This window comes from Chelon labrosus (assembly GCF_963514085.1).
Source record: "Chelon labrosus genome assembly, chromosome: 3".
Lineage (NCBI taxonomy): Eukaryota > Metazoa > Chordata > Actinopteri > Mugiliformes > Mugilidae > Chelon > Chelon labrosus.
This window is the reverse complement of record NC_140339.1, coordinates 13803308-13817045: the sequence shown is the minus strand read 5'-3', so window position 1 is coordinate 13817045 and position 13738 is coordinate 13803308. Positions and strand designations below refer to the sequence as shown.

General features: G+C 41.9%; 1 protein-coding gene across 3 annotated transcripts in view; it reads right to left on the bottom strand.

The window, feature by feature from the left end:
• The window catches only part of LOC311485489 (myocyte-specific enhancer factor 2A-like), a 40104-nt gene that overhangs the window by 13908 nt on the left and 12458 nt on the right, over positions 1–13738 (bottom strand). For 2 of the 3 annotated variants that reach the window (XM_084540926.1, XM_084540928.1), the window contains exons 3-4: positions 6406–6594; positions 2821–3024 (exon numbers count right to left, since the gene is read on the bottom strand). In XM_084540926.1, coding sequence (XP_084397052.1) covers positions 2821–3024; positions 6406–6459 — 258 coding nt within the window. In that variant the 5' untranslated portion in view covers positions 6460–6594. Of the gene's footprint in view, positions 1–2820; positions 3025–6405; positions 6595–7317; positions 7573–13738 lie in introns of those variants that run through there. The other variant, XM_084540927.1, reaches the window with a different exon arrangement.

The following is a 13738-nucleotide window of genomic DNA, read 5'->3' as shown; positions in this document are numbered from 1 at the left end:
GTAGCCCACAGCATTTAGATTGCTTTGGTACAAATTAAAATTGAATACAGGAAAAACAGAATATGGGAAACAGCTAGCAAGCCAGCAAGAATGCAAAAGCCTGGAGTTCATATTTTAATGAAACTTTAAAGGTACTTAAACAACCAAACAATGTAAAGAGGCAGGGCATACTGGCAGTGTAGAGGCAGTGCTCATGTGCAGACTTTCTGTGTGCGACAAAGAAATAAGTGAGCTATTAGCATGAGCAAGAGATACTTTTCAGCGAAATCCTGTTCCATCGGACAACAACAATGAATCCAAAGAAGCTTTCCACCCCGTCCTTCCTGACATGGGAGATATCTGTCGCTGCCTGTAGGGTTGTACTGTACACATAATCAAATTCATGCTTAAATGTTGCAAATGGACTGACCGATAAGTAAAATAGCAACCTCTCACTTTTCAGGATTTGGTATAAACCAGCTTGTCTGTCTGCGTGACATTAGTGGGAATAAACAAATAAACACGCAAACGCGCTGAAACAGGCAAATTAACTCTGGCCAATGGCTTACAGAGCTTTCACAGGTGTCTGCTGTGGTTTACAACCAAGTTTACTCGTTAAAAACCTTATGGGCAATGTAAATGAAAAACTGGATACTGACTACATGCTGAATTTACACAGCATTCAGCAGCTGCTGGGGAGAGGATTTGCAGTTTCACATTTATTTTCCTGTCCATGCCTTTCCCTGTATTGGCTTCAGGCTTTATTTTTCTTTTCAGTCCTGTAACTGTAATTCCCCTCGAGAAACAATGAGAGATTTACTTGGAAGGTTAAACATTTCTGAGGACTGAGATTAAGGAATGATGATGACGGAAAAAATGGCTGGACTCCCTTGGAATAAACAAGAGCACTGAAGCCCCTCTCTTTTTCAGGGAAGGAAAAGAGGCATTTTGAAAACAAACACAGTTAGTTTGGGAAGTTTAGCTTCCTTCACTGCTAATGACATTTGGTACAACACGGCTGCATGTGTGTGTGTGTGTGTGCGTGGGTGTGGGTGTGTGTGTGTGTGTGTGTGCGTGCGTGTGTGTGTGAATGAAAGCAGAGAGTCCGTCTCTCAGGAAGTCAAACACACATTAGAAGCTTACATAAACAGTCAGAACGTGAGTCACGATGACCATTCATTTTTAATTGCAGTGGAAATGAGTACGTGCTGTGAGAAACAGGACAGCGCTGCTCAGGGACCATGACACAACAATGTCCCCATCGCCACGCTGATGACGCTGCCGCAGCCCATAGAGAGAGTGGACGACTGGGTCTTACCACTGAAAGCATCCATGTCTCCAGACGGCCAGTTATGGCTGGTGTGTGTTAAAGTCACACAGATTATGACATACTATAGATGCTAAAAAATGTTTTAGGTATTTCCAACTAATTCATAAGACCTAAACTCTTATGTTACCAAACATTAATAAACCGAAAAAATATCTACACATATAAAATTAACCATTTATTTAGTTTTAATGCTACCATGCTACCTTTAGATGAACTCAGGGGCAATAAATAAATGCTGTTATAAATACTGTATTTTTGTGAAATATGTAAAATGTAATGCAAACCAACACAACAACAAATCTGCTACATTATTATATTTGTAAATGACTGTCCAGCATATTGGATTAAGTTATAGTATCAAATATAGGCTATAAAATAGCCACTAACGGCAGAGATAACAAAAAAAAAAAAGCTTTGAACCAATATTTCAGCCGAACTGTGCAAAGAAATTCACTGTTATTAGGCGCTCCCACCAAATGAACAAACTGGGGCATGTTTCAACGAATACAGGGCAACAAATAATGTAATATATGCTTCTTGGGAAATGCCTCGCTGCCTTTAAACTGTCAATATCTTTTACAGCCGACATAACAGCGGAATCTAAACTTCTTGCTTTTCAGACGGCAAAATTTTCTTTTTTTGCAAAATCCACTCAACGGCCGGCGCTCAGATGACGAGTATGACCATAGGGCTGCTACTCTTCTGTTCATCACCACATAAAGCATCGATTGGCCACGCAGATCTTTGCCGTGCATAATGAATTTCGAACAGTGGGACTGACATTCCCCTAAAATTCTGTGGGCGAAAAAAAAATTCAGACTGGTTTCCCAAGTAAGTGTTACGCTTTCTGAGAATTCATCCTTTTAAAACAGAACTAGTGGGCGGCACAGTGGTGTGGTGACTTCTGGGTTTGAATCCATCGGCCGACTGGGGCCTTTATGTGTGGAGTTTGCATGTTCTTGGGTACTCCTACTTCCTCCCACCGTCCAAAGACATGCTCGTCAGGTTAATTGGTGATTCTAAATTGGCCGTAGGTGTGAGTGTGAATGGTTGTCTGCCTCTCTGTGTTAGCCCTGCAATAGACTGGAGACTGTACTCTGGCTTTTGCCCAGTAACAGCTGGGATAGGCTCCAGCTCTCCCACGACCCTCCAGAGGACAAGCGGTTACAGAAAATGGATGAATGAATGAAAACATAACTACAGTAATTGCCTTCACTAATTCTCTAAATGGATGCTAAAGTGTCTGGCCATCAAATAACAGTTTCCTCTTGCATGAATGGTCTCTTCTGTGGCATCAAATGACAAAAACAATAAAATATTCTATCTTTTCTACCATCTCATGAGTGTTAATGCAAAATAAGCTGTTGCATGCAATGCATATTTGCATATTGTACTCATGACGACGACTGAACACAACAGATCAACCACAAAAAGCGTTCCCTACAAACAGACCGTCAACAAATGAGACACTACACAGGTACCGGTCAGGTCAAGATTTTTCTGGCACTCACCTCCACAATGTCAGAGTTGGTCCTGCTCTCGTGGGGTTCGTTGTACTCGGTGTACTTCAGCAGGACCTTGTCCATGTCGGTGCTGGCGTACTGAAACAGCTTGTTGGAGCCGTTGAAGATGATGAGGGCGATTTCACAGTCACACAGAACACTCAGCTCATAGGCCTTCTTCATCAGGCCGAACTTCCTCTTCATGAAAGTCACCTGGAGGAACAGAAAAAAAAAAAAAAATTAGATCAGCTTTTTTAGCAGCTCTTTTTTTCCACAAGAGCCGTTACCGTGGCTACGATAAGTGTGACCATTCAACAAACAGTAGTTTGAGTAATTATATTTCTAAACTCTTGACATAAGATGCATATTCTTATAATTTTCTATTTATATTCTATTACACAAATGTGCTGAGACATTTTTGAAACAAAGGAACACATTATTTATATGATTAAGATGTACAGTACAATAATAAGGCTGACATACTGTGTGTGAAGAGGAAGTAGTAATGAGAGGTGTTTATACAAAATTATCCCACAACTTACTATTTTCAGGACACATATTTCACAAAAAGGAAATGCGCAATGCCAATTTTTATTTGTCATCCACGCCTTTCTTTATTTCTAGGAGATAAAAACATTGTTGGGCGTGCATTGTCCAAGTGTGATGCAATAACAGCAATGAGGACGCGCATTTGCATCATAAATATTTCCTTTCAGGCATTTAGCGGCTCTTATCAAAACGACTGATAAAGGACTAATGAACAGAGCGGCGCGATGGGCTTCTGACACACAGTCAGCTGCTGTCAGAGCCTCGTGGCTGTGAGAGAGAGGAGAATCAACAAACGTGACACAGGAAGGAGAGAGGGCGAGGCAGCGGGGGGGGTCTCACTTTGGTGTGAGAGTAGAAGAGGTGAAAATCTACTTCTACTGGAATATTACCGAGTGGATGGGAAATGTGGGTGGGGAAGGCCACTGAGTAATATTTCCCTCCCTCAGTGATTACGATCAAGGTGTAAACCAGTAAAGGGAGAGAAAACCTTTCCCAAAGAAACACAGCTCTACAGAAGTATATGCCCCTGAGGCATGTTAAATAGTAAGACTCATGCCTGACACCACCGTGTTCTTCTAAACAATGAGCTAAAATGTGTTGTTTGGAGAGGTCTGATTACAGTTCACTCAACTCACAGGTCACACATGGATCATGCTCCCTCCCTGGTGTGTAGCTCACTCCCTATCGTGAGTCATGTGTATTTATCTGAGTACATCTTCCTTCTGTCATCGAGAGTTATCTAGAAGCTTCCTTAGAATCTCACACCTAAACATTTTCCAGTAATGGTGACGATCAGGTGTGTTCTTCTACTATTGGCTGCCAAGAAGCTTTAATGGGGGGGGGGGGGGGGGACTCGCTCCAAGCATAGTAGCAGTGATAAGTGATAATGGGAAGAGTCTGAACACGTGTTGTTGTTATGTTGTAGTGCGCAATACAGGCACTAAGTATAAGATCGATAGAGGCCGGGGTCTGCCACACCAGGAATGATCCTAGGTGCCCGAGACAATCCAGTGGGGTGTAAGATCCTAGCAGGCGGGACGTGGACAGAACGTCGGAACCGCATTATAGACCGGAGGTCCCAGTGTCATGATGGGAGACACAGTGTTACCCACAGGATTTTGTGGAGACTACGGGGCAGCGGTGGGGATTACAGGAACTGTTCATCACTAATGCTCGTAAGAAAGGGGAAAATTACCTATGTTATAGTTACAGAAAGGAAAAGAAAGTAAGAGCATGTCTAGTAAGGTGTGTTTGACTGCGCTCTAAACAGATACACTAGGCGCTAAAGAAGGTGTCATGGAAATCTTAAGAATTACAACTTTAAAACAAGGCTGATTTCCTCATTTCATTAAAAGTTTTTTATTGGACAATATTAAGGTGGTTCCAAAACGCCGCCTACAAGGCAAAACCAGACAGCTGTTGAGTTAAATGTGTGTAACGTAATGACTTGTCGCTGCTTCCCACTTTCAGCTTCCTTGAACGTTTTCACTCAGAGAACTGTAGGCAGCAACACCATACAGTGTACTGATAGCATCGAGGACTTTTCAGTTTCACAGTACAGAAAGCCAGATAGAGACAGATCCTTCGGACACCTACATGCTCTTTATGAGTACGTAGCGGACGGGAAGTTCATCATTCATTTATTTTCTAAGCGTCTGAGGGGCAAAGTGGCCTGAGCCGAGTTGATAACAGTTCCAGTTAAACGCAATCAGATGGCCGACCAAATTCATGTTCAATCAAGCTGACACACTTGCGCTAACAAATTCCAGAAACATGTATGACAATAGCAATTGCTATAAACTCATTACAATAACAAGACTAAAGGATAATCGCTAAATGAACGCCACGATTCTCACTGTGATTCACAGGATGCTTGTTTGTTTGTTTTTGTTTTTTAGCGTTACCTCTTAAGTGAAGTATGAAACTATGCTCGTTATTCTTTGAGCATGATTTGCAAATACATTTCTGTGAAAAGCAATGACAAACGTCTGCGTTGTTCCTCTTTCAGATTGTGCTGCTTCTCATAGCCCGTGCATCACTAGGGCATCTTTCCACTACGGTAATGCTACATATTCTTCATAATGTGTGCTTAAAAACTGCTAAAAACACTTGACGTGCTTGACAGATAAAATAAAAAGACAAGCCAGCTTCCTAAAATAGAGTACGAGAACCTAAATATACAGCAGCAGGCTCCAGTGATAGTGCACACAAGACAACTAAAGCAGTGTCTATCTTAAAAAAAAAAAAAAAAAAAAAAAGCTTTGGCCAAGAACAACCAAACATCAAATATAAACATCATCCTAGATATTTATTTTCCAGCCACATCCCTATTTCCAGTGCCTGCGCCTTCTTTCCAGACAGGCTGGTATTTGTTGTGCTGTTGGGGGTGATATATATAGAGGAGACAGACAGAGAGGGATTCCAGTGGGCAACAGTGTGGCTGCGTAAGGAGACGTGAGGAAAGAAGGCCACTGTGTGTCCCTTACACTGACCCACCCTGCTAATGATAGGGTGCCGTCCGAACCCAGCTAACCCCAAATTACTGCCCTCGCCACCGGCTGCGACCGCTGCACTCTCAAAAGACTTAGAGAAACCTTTAGGCGCTCTTTAGATTGGAAGTTTTTTTTTTTTTTGTGCCAACGGTTCCCTGGGGCGTAAACTGTGTTCATGACCTTGTCAACACTCACACATGCAAATAATATTTTATCTTTCTATAGGTATCTATCGGCTCCAGACACGTCGGTGGGAACCTAGATTAAACACATGATGTAAGAGTGTATTTAGCAGGATCCAGGGACCACATCAGTGCACATCAGGAAAACTAAACACAAAAACCAAACAATCCCAAAACTGCAGCTATGTTTTCTTAAAGTAAAAATACACAGTATTTTCAAGCACGGACTAATAAATAATTTGCAGCACCTTATGCATATATATATAGTCCTTTTTGTGCAGGAAAAACACAAAATGACACATAATCATATGATGCAATTTAAGAGGACTTAAGAAGAAGGAGAGGAAGAGGAAGAGGGAGAAGACACTGACCTGTCGGTTCCTCTCGTCCACTATCCGGGTGATCTGAATCTTCTTCCTCCCCATTGCCGAGACGACTTCCACTAACAGCTGAAGAAGAGTATCACTGGGCTCCACGTAGTTAAGAGTTCAACGGACAGTCCTTAACACATAGTCCCACTGTGAGTGACCGTTACTCCAGCATCAGCTTGGCATGGCTCGCTGAAAGAGACAGACAAGAAACTTGAATGTCATTCGGCCGTCACGGCATGAACAGTGACATACTCTGTTTTATGCAGCTGACAGATTCAAATACTTGCATGAATTATGTAGCGCAAGTTAAAACGAGCATCGCTAAATAGAGGGACATGGATTCCTCTATGGTGAGGATGACAAGCAGGAGCCATTTACAGACAGAAGCTAATATCAAGAAACTCAATTCAGCACTTGAACATAATGACTTACGATGAAAACATCTTGTCGGGGACACAAACATTGCTTTTCCTAACTATTTCCAATAGCAGACGGTTATATGTGTCAGCGTCTTTGGTGTTAATGAGTCTTTTCTCCTCAGTATTTAGTTACAGTAAAAGTGAAGAAACCCGCTGCTTCTTTCTAACCCGACAGCAAGAAGCTTTTGATGGACATGATGGACACAAAGACCACAAAGGTTCACGAACCAAGAAGCAGGACTCCGTAGTCCAGTACCAAGGACACAAACCTTCACCAGCTTTCCACTCACTGCCAGATGTTGTTTGTTGGAAGGAACGACTCAGCAAAGGACTACGCTTCAGATTACCGTTTGTTCTCAACAGTCTCTTTCAAAGTCTTTCTGGCTTCTTCTTTCTAACTGAGGCTGTGATCATTGGATTTTAAAAAAAACACAGGAGCCCAGATGGACACATGCAAAGTGAATAAAAACAGTGCATCTACTTCATCACAAACCTCGTATTACTGGCTCCATGAACTCTCCTTCGTCCGCACCAGCCAACTCAGCCTCTGCTTCCCGGTTTCTCTCCTCTTGCAGGAGTGTCCACCTGCCTTGCAGCGTCCCTCCTCTCTTTAGCCTCAGTGTTTCTGAGCCCTGCCTTCCCACAGAGCTCCTTAGCTCTTTCCTAATCTCATCTGATCTGGGAGGAGGCAGAGACTGAGACGAAGCCAGGCTTTATCCTAACCCACCCTGGATTATTGCAGCATGAGGAACCCAGAGCCGGGCCACCGAAACCCCCACTGCCGACCCAGTTCACAAGGTTGTGAGATGGAACAAATGCATTTGTCCATCTCCAGAGGAAATTAATTGGAGCCATTTGTTGATTTAAATAAAGTCTGCATTTTATAAAAGATAATACAATTGAGTGGCAGTGACTTAAATGCCAGAAACAACAGAGGATACTGAACATAAACCAAATTAAATCCAATGTCAATTTCAATTGCATCTGCTGTAGTCGCTATATCCCCAATGCTTTTCTCAGGATGTTCTGGTTTTGTTCCATTTAAGTGATTATTTAAGACCCTACATTGTATTTGTTCTTGAACATTTAAAGCTAAATTATATGTAATCACAATTGGTTTACAAGCGGCTGCACGCTATTGTTCTAGCCCTTCCAGTTCACCGCCAGCCCAGATCGCAGCAGCTGACCCCGTCAAATCAGTTCTGAGTACACACTGGAACAGACAAAGACTCCTTGCATATTTGGGATTTAAAGGTCATTGGGATTTATCTGTTTTACAATCTGGATGATTTGATGGGAAGACACAAATTTTTTAAAAGGAAAGATAAAAAAAAAAATCCTTTTTCACCACACAAACATTTTCTGCGGACCTTTTTTTCTACCTGTGCATTTGAAGGGATGCTTCAGTTTTATTGCTATGTTATATTTCTGAATTTGAATCAGCTAAATTATTGTGACAGTGTTAAGTCACTCCAAGCGCTGCGTGGGTCTCGCAGGAAAGTCCTTGATACACAGAGGGCACTTTCTAGGGTTGTAATAATTGAGTTATTGGATAACAAGTGATCTGATAAAAGACTTTAGAGATTTAATTTGATTGATGAACACTTGTTGTTTTGGTTTCCAGGATCGGAAAGTAACAAATGGGGCCGACACCACCGTGAAGTATTCTGGCTCAGCAAAAGGCATTAAACCTTTAGATGTGGAGATCTTTAATCTCCCAGCTAAACCGTTTCTTAGAAACAAGCCACAAGTCTTGTCTTGTTCGGCATTATGTTTTAACATCTGAAGTGAAGTCATTTTAATGAATTGCCGCAATAATTGTGGCTTACGTAAGAAAAAAATAACTGATCTCCGTGTTTTATTTCGCAGGAGATTATGCAGCTTCACCTTATTGCCAAAGCTTATTTCACGAATGCACTGCTTTGACTTGTCGTCGCTGGAATGAAATGTTTCTAAAATTCAATTCAATGATTACTTCTGAACCGGACTGCCAATTTGTCAAATTGAATCTAATAAAACTGCAGTTGTGCAAGCTGGTCACATTAACCCTGTCAATATCTGCTACAAATGAGTTTTCACGTTTCCACTTTGTCGAGTCTTTTATCAGGATAAATACTGGAGGCCTTGGATTTTTATGCTCACAGGCAAAAAATACTTACGTTACAAAACATTATTAATAAGTGGTTGCTCCTAAGGAACCTTTCCAAAAATATGACTCATGCAAAAAGTTATTTTTAACACCGAATTGCGTCCTTCGTCCTTTCGAGTGTGTGAACGTTCATTTTATTTTACTTTACACCCTAGTTGTGGAGAGAGAGACTGGGGCGCGTGAGTGCTGGTTGCTGCAGCCTGTTGGCTCATCCCTGTGGGCTGCATTGATTTTCATGTCGGCCAGATAGAGTAACATATTACATCTGCATTGATCAGGACAACTTGTCTGGGAAGCACATGCACAAGAGATGTCGAGCAGTCTCCACTGTTGCTGCACGGACTCGGCAGCCTGAAGCATAGGTTTGCTGTCACACGGAGAGAGAAATACGGCCCAAAACATTTGGTAAATTTCTGTTTTCTTGTCAACATGTGGGGAGTAGAAGTCCGCTGTCAGTGAGAACAGTAATGCAATACATCTATTACTAAAATGTGTATTTGTATTCCTCCAAAATATATACAATACCGTGATGAGCCTGCAGGCGGTGGCATGAACATCTACAAGGCTGAGGTGGAATATTATTATAGCCAAAAGAAAAGTCACGCCTAATCCAATACCACTGTGCTTCATACATTAGTGCCTGACTAAATTACATGGCAGTGGAAGATATATCTCCTTTGGGTGCTTTTTATTTTTAAATACTTAAATTCTGGCCATTTTTTTAACGGTGAACAATGATTCAACAATGAAGAAGTCTGCTGGTATGGATCAAACATCAATGAACGAACCCTAATTTTCTAATTTATACTTGCGCTGACCTTTTCAACACCTCTCTTTAACTTTAAAACACAGCCCCTCCTCCCGATGTATCCTTAACAAGACGTGCTAAGCCCCGGAGCGAACCTCACAGCCAAAGACCCTCCTCTTTATCTCACCCATGAAATCCAATTCCTGTGGATCTTTGGAAGCGTGACCACGCTTTGTGAGGGTGTGAAACACACTTTTCTAAGGTTGGACTGTTGCAGGATTGTGTATCCGTTGTGCCGCAACAATAGCAGAATCTTTTATTGTCGTTTTGGTAAATGGAGCCTAAGGGTTTCCATCTGACATTTTTATATGCACACATTATAGTGAGTGTAGCGCATGACCACATGACCAAAGGTCTACTTCTAATAGCGCAATTGGACACAGGGACATCGCACACAAAGTGTTTTGTCACATGAACACGAAGCAGTCAGGGTCTGTGAAATAATCTAAAGCACAAAGTTGACTTGGGAACATTTACTCGTCTTTTTACATTACGCTAGTTTGAACTTAATAAAAGTAAATATTACATACATGCATCCTGCTGGAGGCGTAGGTTAATTTAGAGTAAAACAGGAATACAAAGGGTTAATTGGCCCTTCCCAAAGGTAACAAAATCCATCTTGTTATCACTGTGTTAAAGTGAGATGATAAAAAGAGAATCCAATACGTCAATGTGTCCAGCTAAGAAAAAAATCCAGCATGGAAATTCTTGTAAAACCACAATTGGTTGAAGTTATGCTTATATCAAACTAACAAGTTCTAAGGTTTGTAAGTTAATTTTGTTACCTTCAAACAGATCCAGGTTAGCCCACTACTGCACCCAACTAAGCCTTCACAATATCAGGAAATCCAGCATAACATCGTTCAATATTATAAAGTGTGCCCACATTTCCCCACTCTTCTCTCTTTCCTCAGCCATCACGATGGCTAACCTTAACACTCAACTGAGAGTTTAGAGACATTTGACACTCAGTTGATCTAAGAACAAGCTGGGGACTCACATGATTCGCCAAATGTTGTAAATGCCTTGGACATGTATCCAGGGCTCAATTTAACAGGCCAAATGTCTGCAGGCTAAGTGTGAAATTAATGGTTTTAGGAAGTCTTCTGCAACATGTTTATTACACATGTTCATATTGCAACGACAAATACAAGTTATCAGATGGCACTAAACCCCACCTCTTATATCATAGTCTTTCTGCTAATCAAAGATAACCAGTAAATGGTTCTAGACTCATATTATGAGAATGGCATTAATCTTAGTAAAAAATGTCACATTGCTCCTTTACAAATTTGTTTTAAACCAAAGGATTCCTTAAAAACCTCCTTGATGTGATCATCTGCTTACAGTGGAAGATTGTGACATACGACTGTAATGGAAATTTCTCATGAAAAGTGAAGTGTCAGAGTTCACTGAAGCTTTCTAGGAATAAATGAAGGTTACATCCTCTATCTTCCTCTAACACAAAAATAAACTGATAAACTAACAACATCCCAGTCACTCAATACATTTTTGGGGTTATCACTATACAGTAGATATCAGCCACCGTGTTTCTCACATCTTTGACTGCACATCTATCATCAGGTAAGAGAATGAAAATACAGAGTAAAACGCCCCCACGTTGCCAATTTCCTGTTAGCTCAACTAAAGTACTTCCTGTTTCGTGATCTCTGTGTCTGGCGCAGAGGGAGGTTTGGTTGAAATCATCCTTCTAACCACTGCAACCCACACACACCACCACTAACATTATTCAGATGAGCAGTAATGTTTTACTGTATTTAAACTAACTTACGCTGAGTGCAAAAGCAGAATAGGTTCCCACCAGACAGGCCAAAAGGTCAGATGTCATGGATAGATACAAAAGATACAAGAGGCTGGTTTAGTTTGTTAAAAATAGTCAACATGGAACAATGCAGAGGCGAAGTGATAAGATTAAGCGATATGGATGTAGACCCTTAGCATGTATCAAACCAACCCACCTACAGAACAACCCCGTAAAACCACAGCTCTTTACAATGGGTTTTTTTTATTCTGATTCAACCAACAAGATGAAGCATGTTAGATAGTGAGCATTAGAGCTGGGGATGTTTGTTACCTTCACCAGAGCCACGAACGCTGCCCTCACCTGTTTCCATCTGTTCAAGACTGAAGAACAAATGGCCAACATACTAAGTGAACCAGTGGGGGTAACTAATGTCAGTCCACGAGCACTAGTTAAAGCTGATGTGAGGATTTCTAAGATCAAAGTAGTAAATAAACATTTAATCCTTGGAGGAATGTGCACTACTTTGCACACCGCGCTGAATAAAGAAGAAGACTAAAGCAGATGTGTCGTGCCACCGGGGACAGTGCTTTCCTGTCTGAGAGAAGTGTTGACGAAGTGCAGCTAGAGTTTTGTGGAACTGATCGCTATGACTTTTAAGCAGAAGTGAACAAAAACAAAATGCTTTTCTCTCGTCGCTTAATGCTGCAGCAAACGTGTCTGCAGAGCATCTTCCCAGCTGATGCTACACACACGTCAACGTGCCTGCAGCCTCCTGTTTGCACGTCTTAGTGTTCAGACATGAAAGCTGCACCAGAGCGCACAGCACAGTAGCGTGCATTTTATCTTTCACCATCCAGCCTGCACCAGAACATAACAGGGCCCCTCTGACACTGACATATGCTGACCCCAATAAACCCCAATAATCCCCAATAAAAGGGGTCGACACTGAACGTGTAAAAACAACAAATTCTGAAAAACCATTCAAACGTCATGAGCACTAATTAATAGCTCCCATTTAACGTTTCCTCGAATAAACAAAGTTAGAGCTGTTGAAGGTTAATCATGACGGGTCTTAGCAGCACCGGGATGTTTTCAGTACAAAGCAGCGCAGAGTAATTGGCAACCCTTTCATCCCTTGTCCTCATTAAAGACCATGGGCCCATCTCTAATTGTGTTGACCCCACCATGACCTCTGCTCCATTCACTCCAACAGTGAATCAATGAGGCTTCAAGCTGTTGCTACCCAGCATGCACCGCTAGGTAACCCCCTTCTCCACACACACAAACACACACACCCAATCTCCTGCTACGAACAGAATAAAGAAACCAGTGTTATCCGATATGTGCAAGAGTGAACGTCATTTTGTTCTAGCACATTATGAAGCTGATTCTGGCTGTCAGAGCAGAAACAACCATGGTGAAATTTGTGGCTGTTTGCTGGAACATGAAAGGGTTTCTGTTTCGTTACTGTACGCCGAAGCGTTTGGAAATGATGCTAGAGATTACATTCCTTGAAGTATTCATATCTTTACTTTCCCTGCAGCCTTCTCCTTGCTCTCCTCTAGTTCCCGTTTTGCTCAGTGTCGTCCTTCTTCTTTCTGGCACCTTATTTGCATGGTATCCATCAGCAGGGAGAGAGAGGCTCTTTAGCTTAAGGCATAATGAGGCCGACCGATAGAGGATGCCTCTCCTCCCTCGGCAGGCCTGGACGTTCTTTGAAGTTCCGATAAATGGAGTTTTTATAAAAGTTCTTGGGGGAACTTGAACATGGTAAACAGCCAGGCTCTGTGGTCGACCCTGCTCCCCGAGGGACCAGGAGTGAGATCAGGCTTGTTTACTGGCTGAAGTGTTTAACACTTCCCTGTTTATATTACGACCCTCCTCACATGCCCAGTTGTGAATGAGTGTTCTTTGATGTGAGTAAAGCCAGTGACAATTTATGTTAAAGCATAAATGGAGCTGCAGCTACTTAGAAGGAGCGGGAATGACATTAGCATTTTCTTATGCTAATGATGCTCTGGCACAATGCTTAATTTCTGAACAAGCGCACAAATACGTCACAACAAGCCGCAACAGCTGCAAGCGAGCCTCCTTGTAAATCCAACGACAAAACCTGACACCCAGTAAAGTCTGTCTTCAAATGTTCCACTTCACCCCTTCCTGTGGCTGACTGAGACAGGAGCATGTCTTTC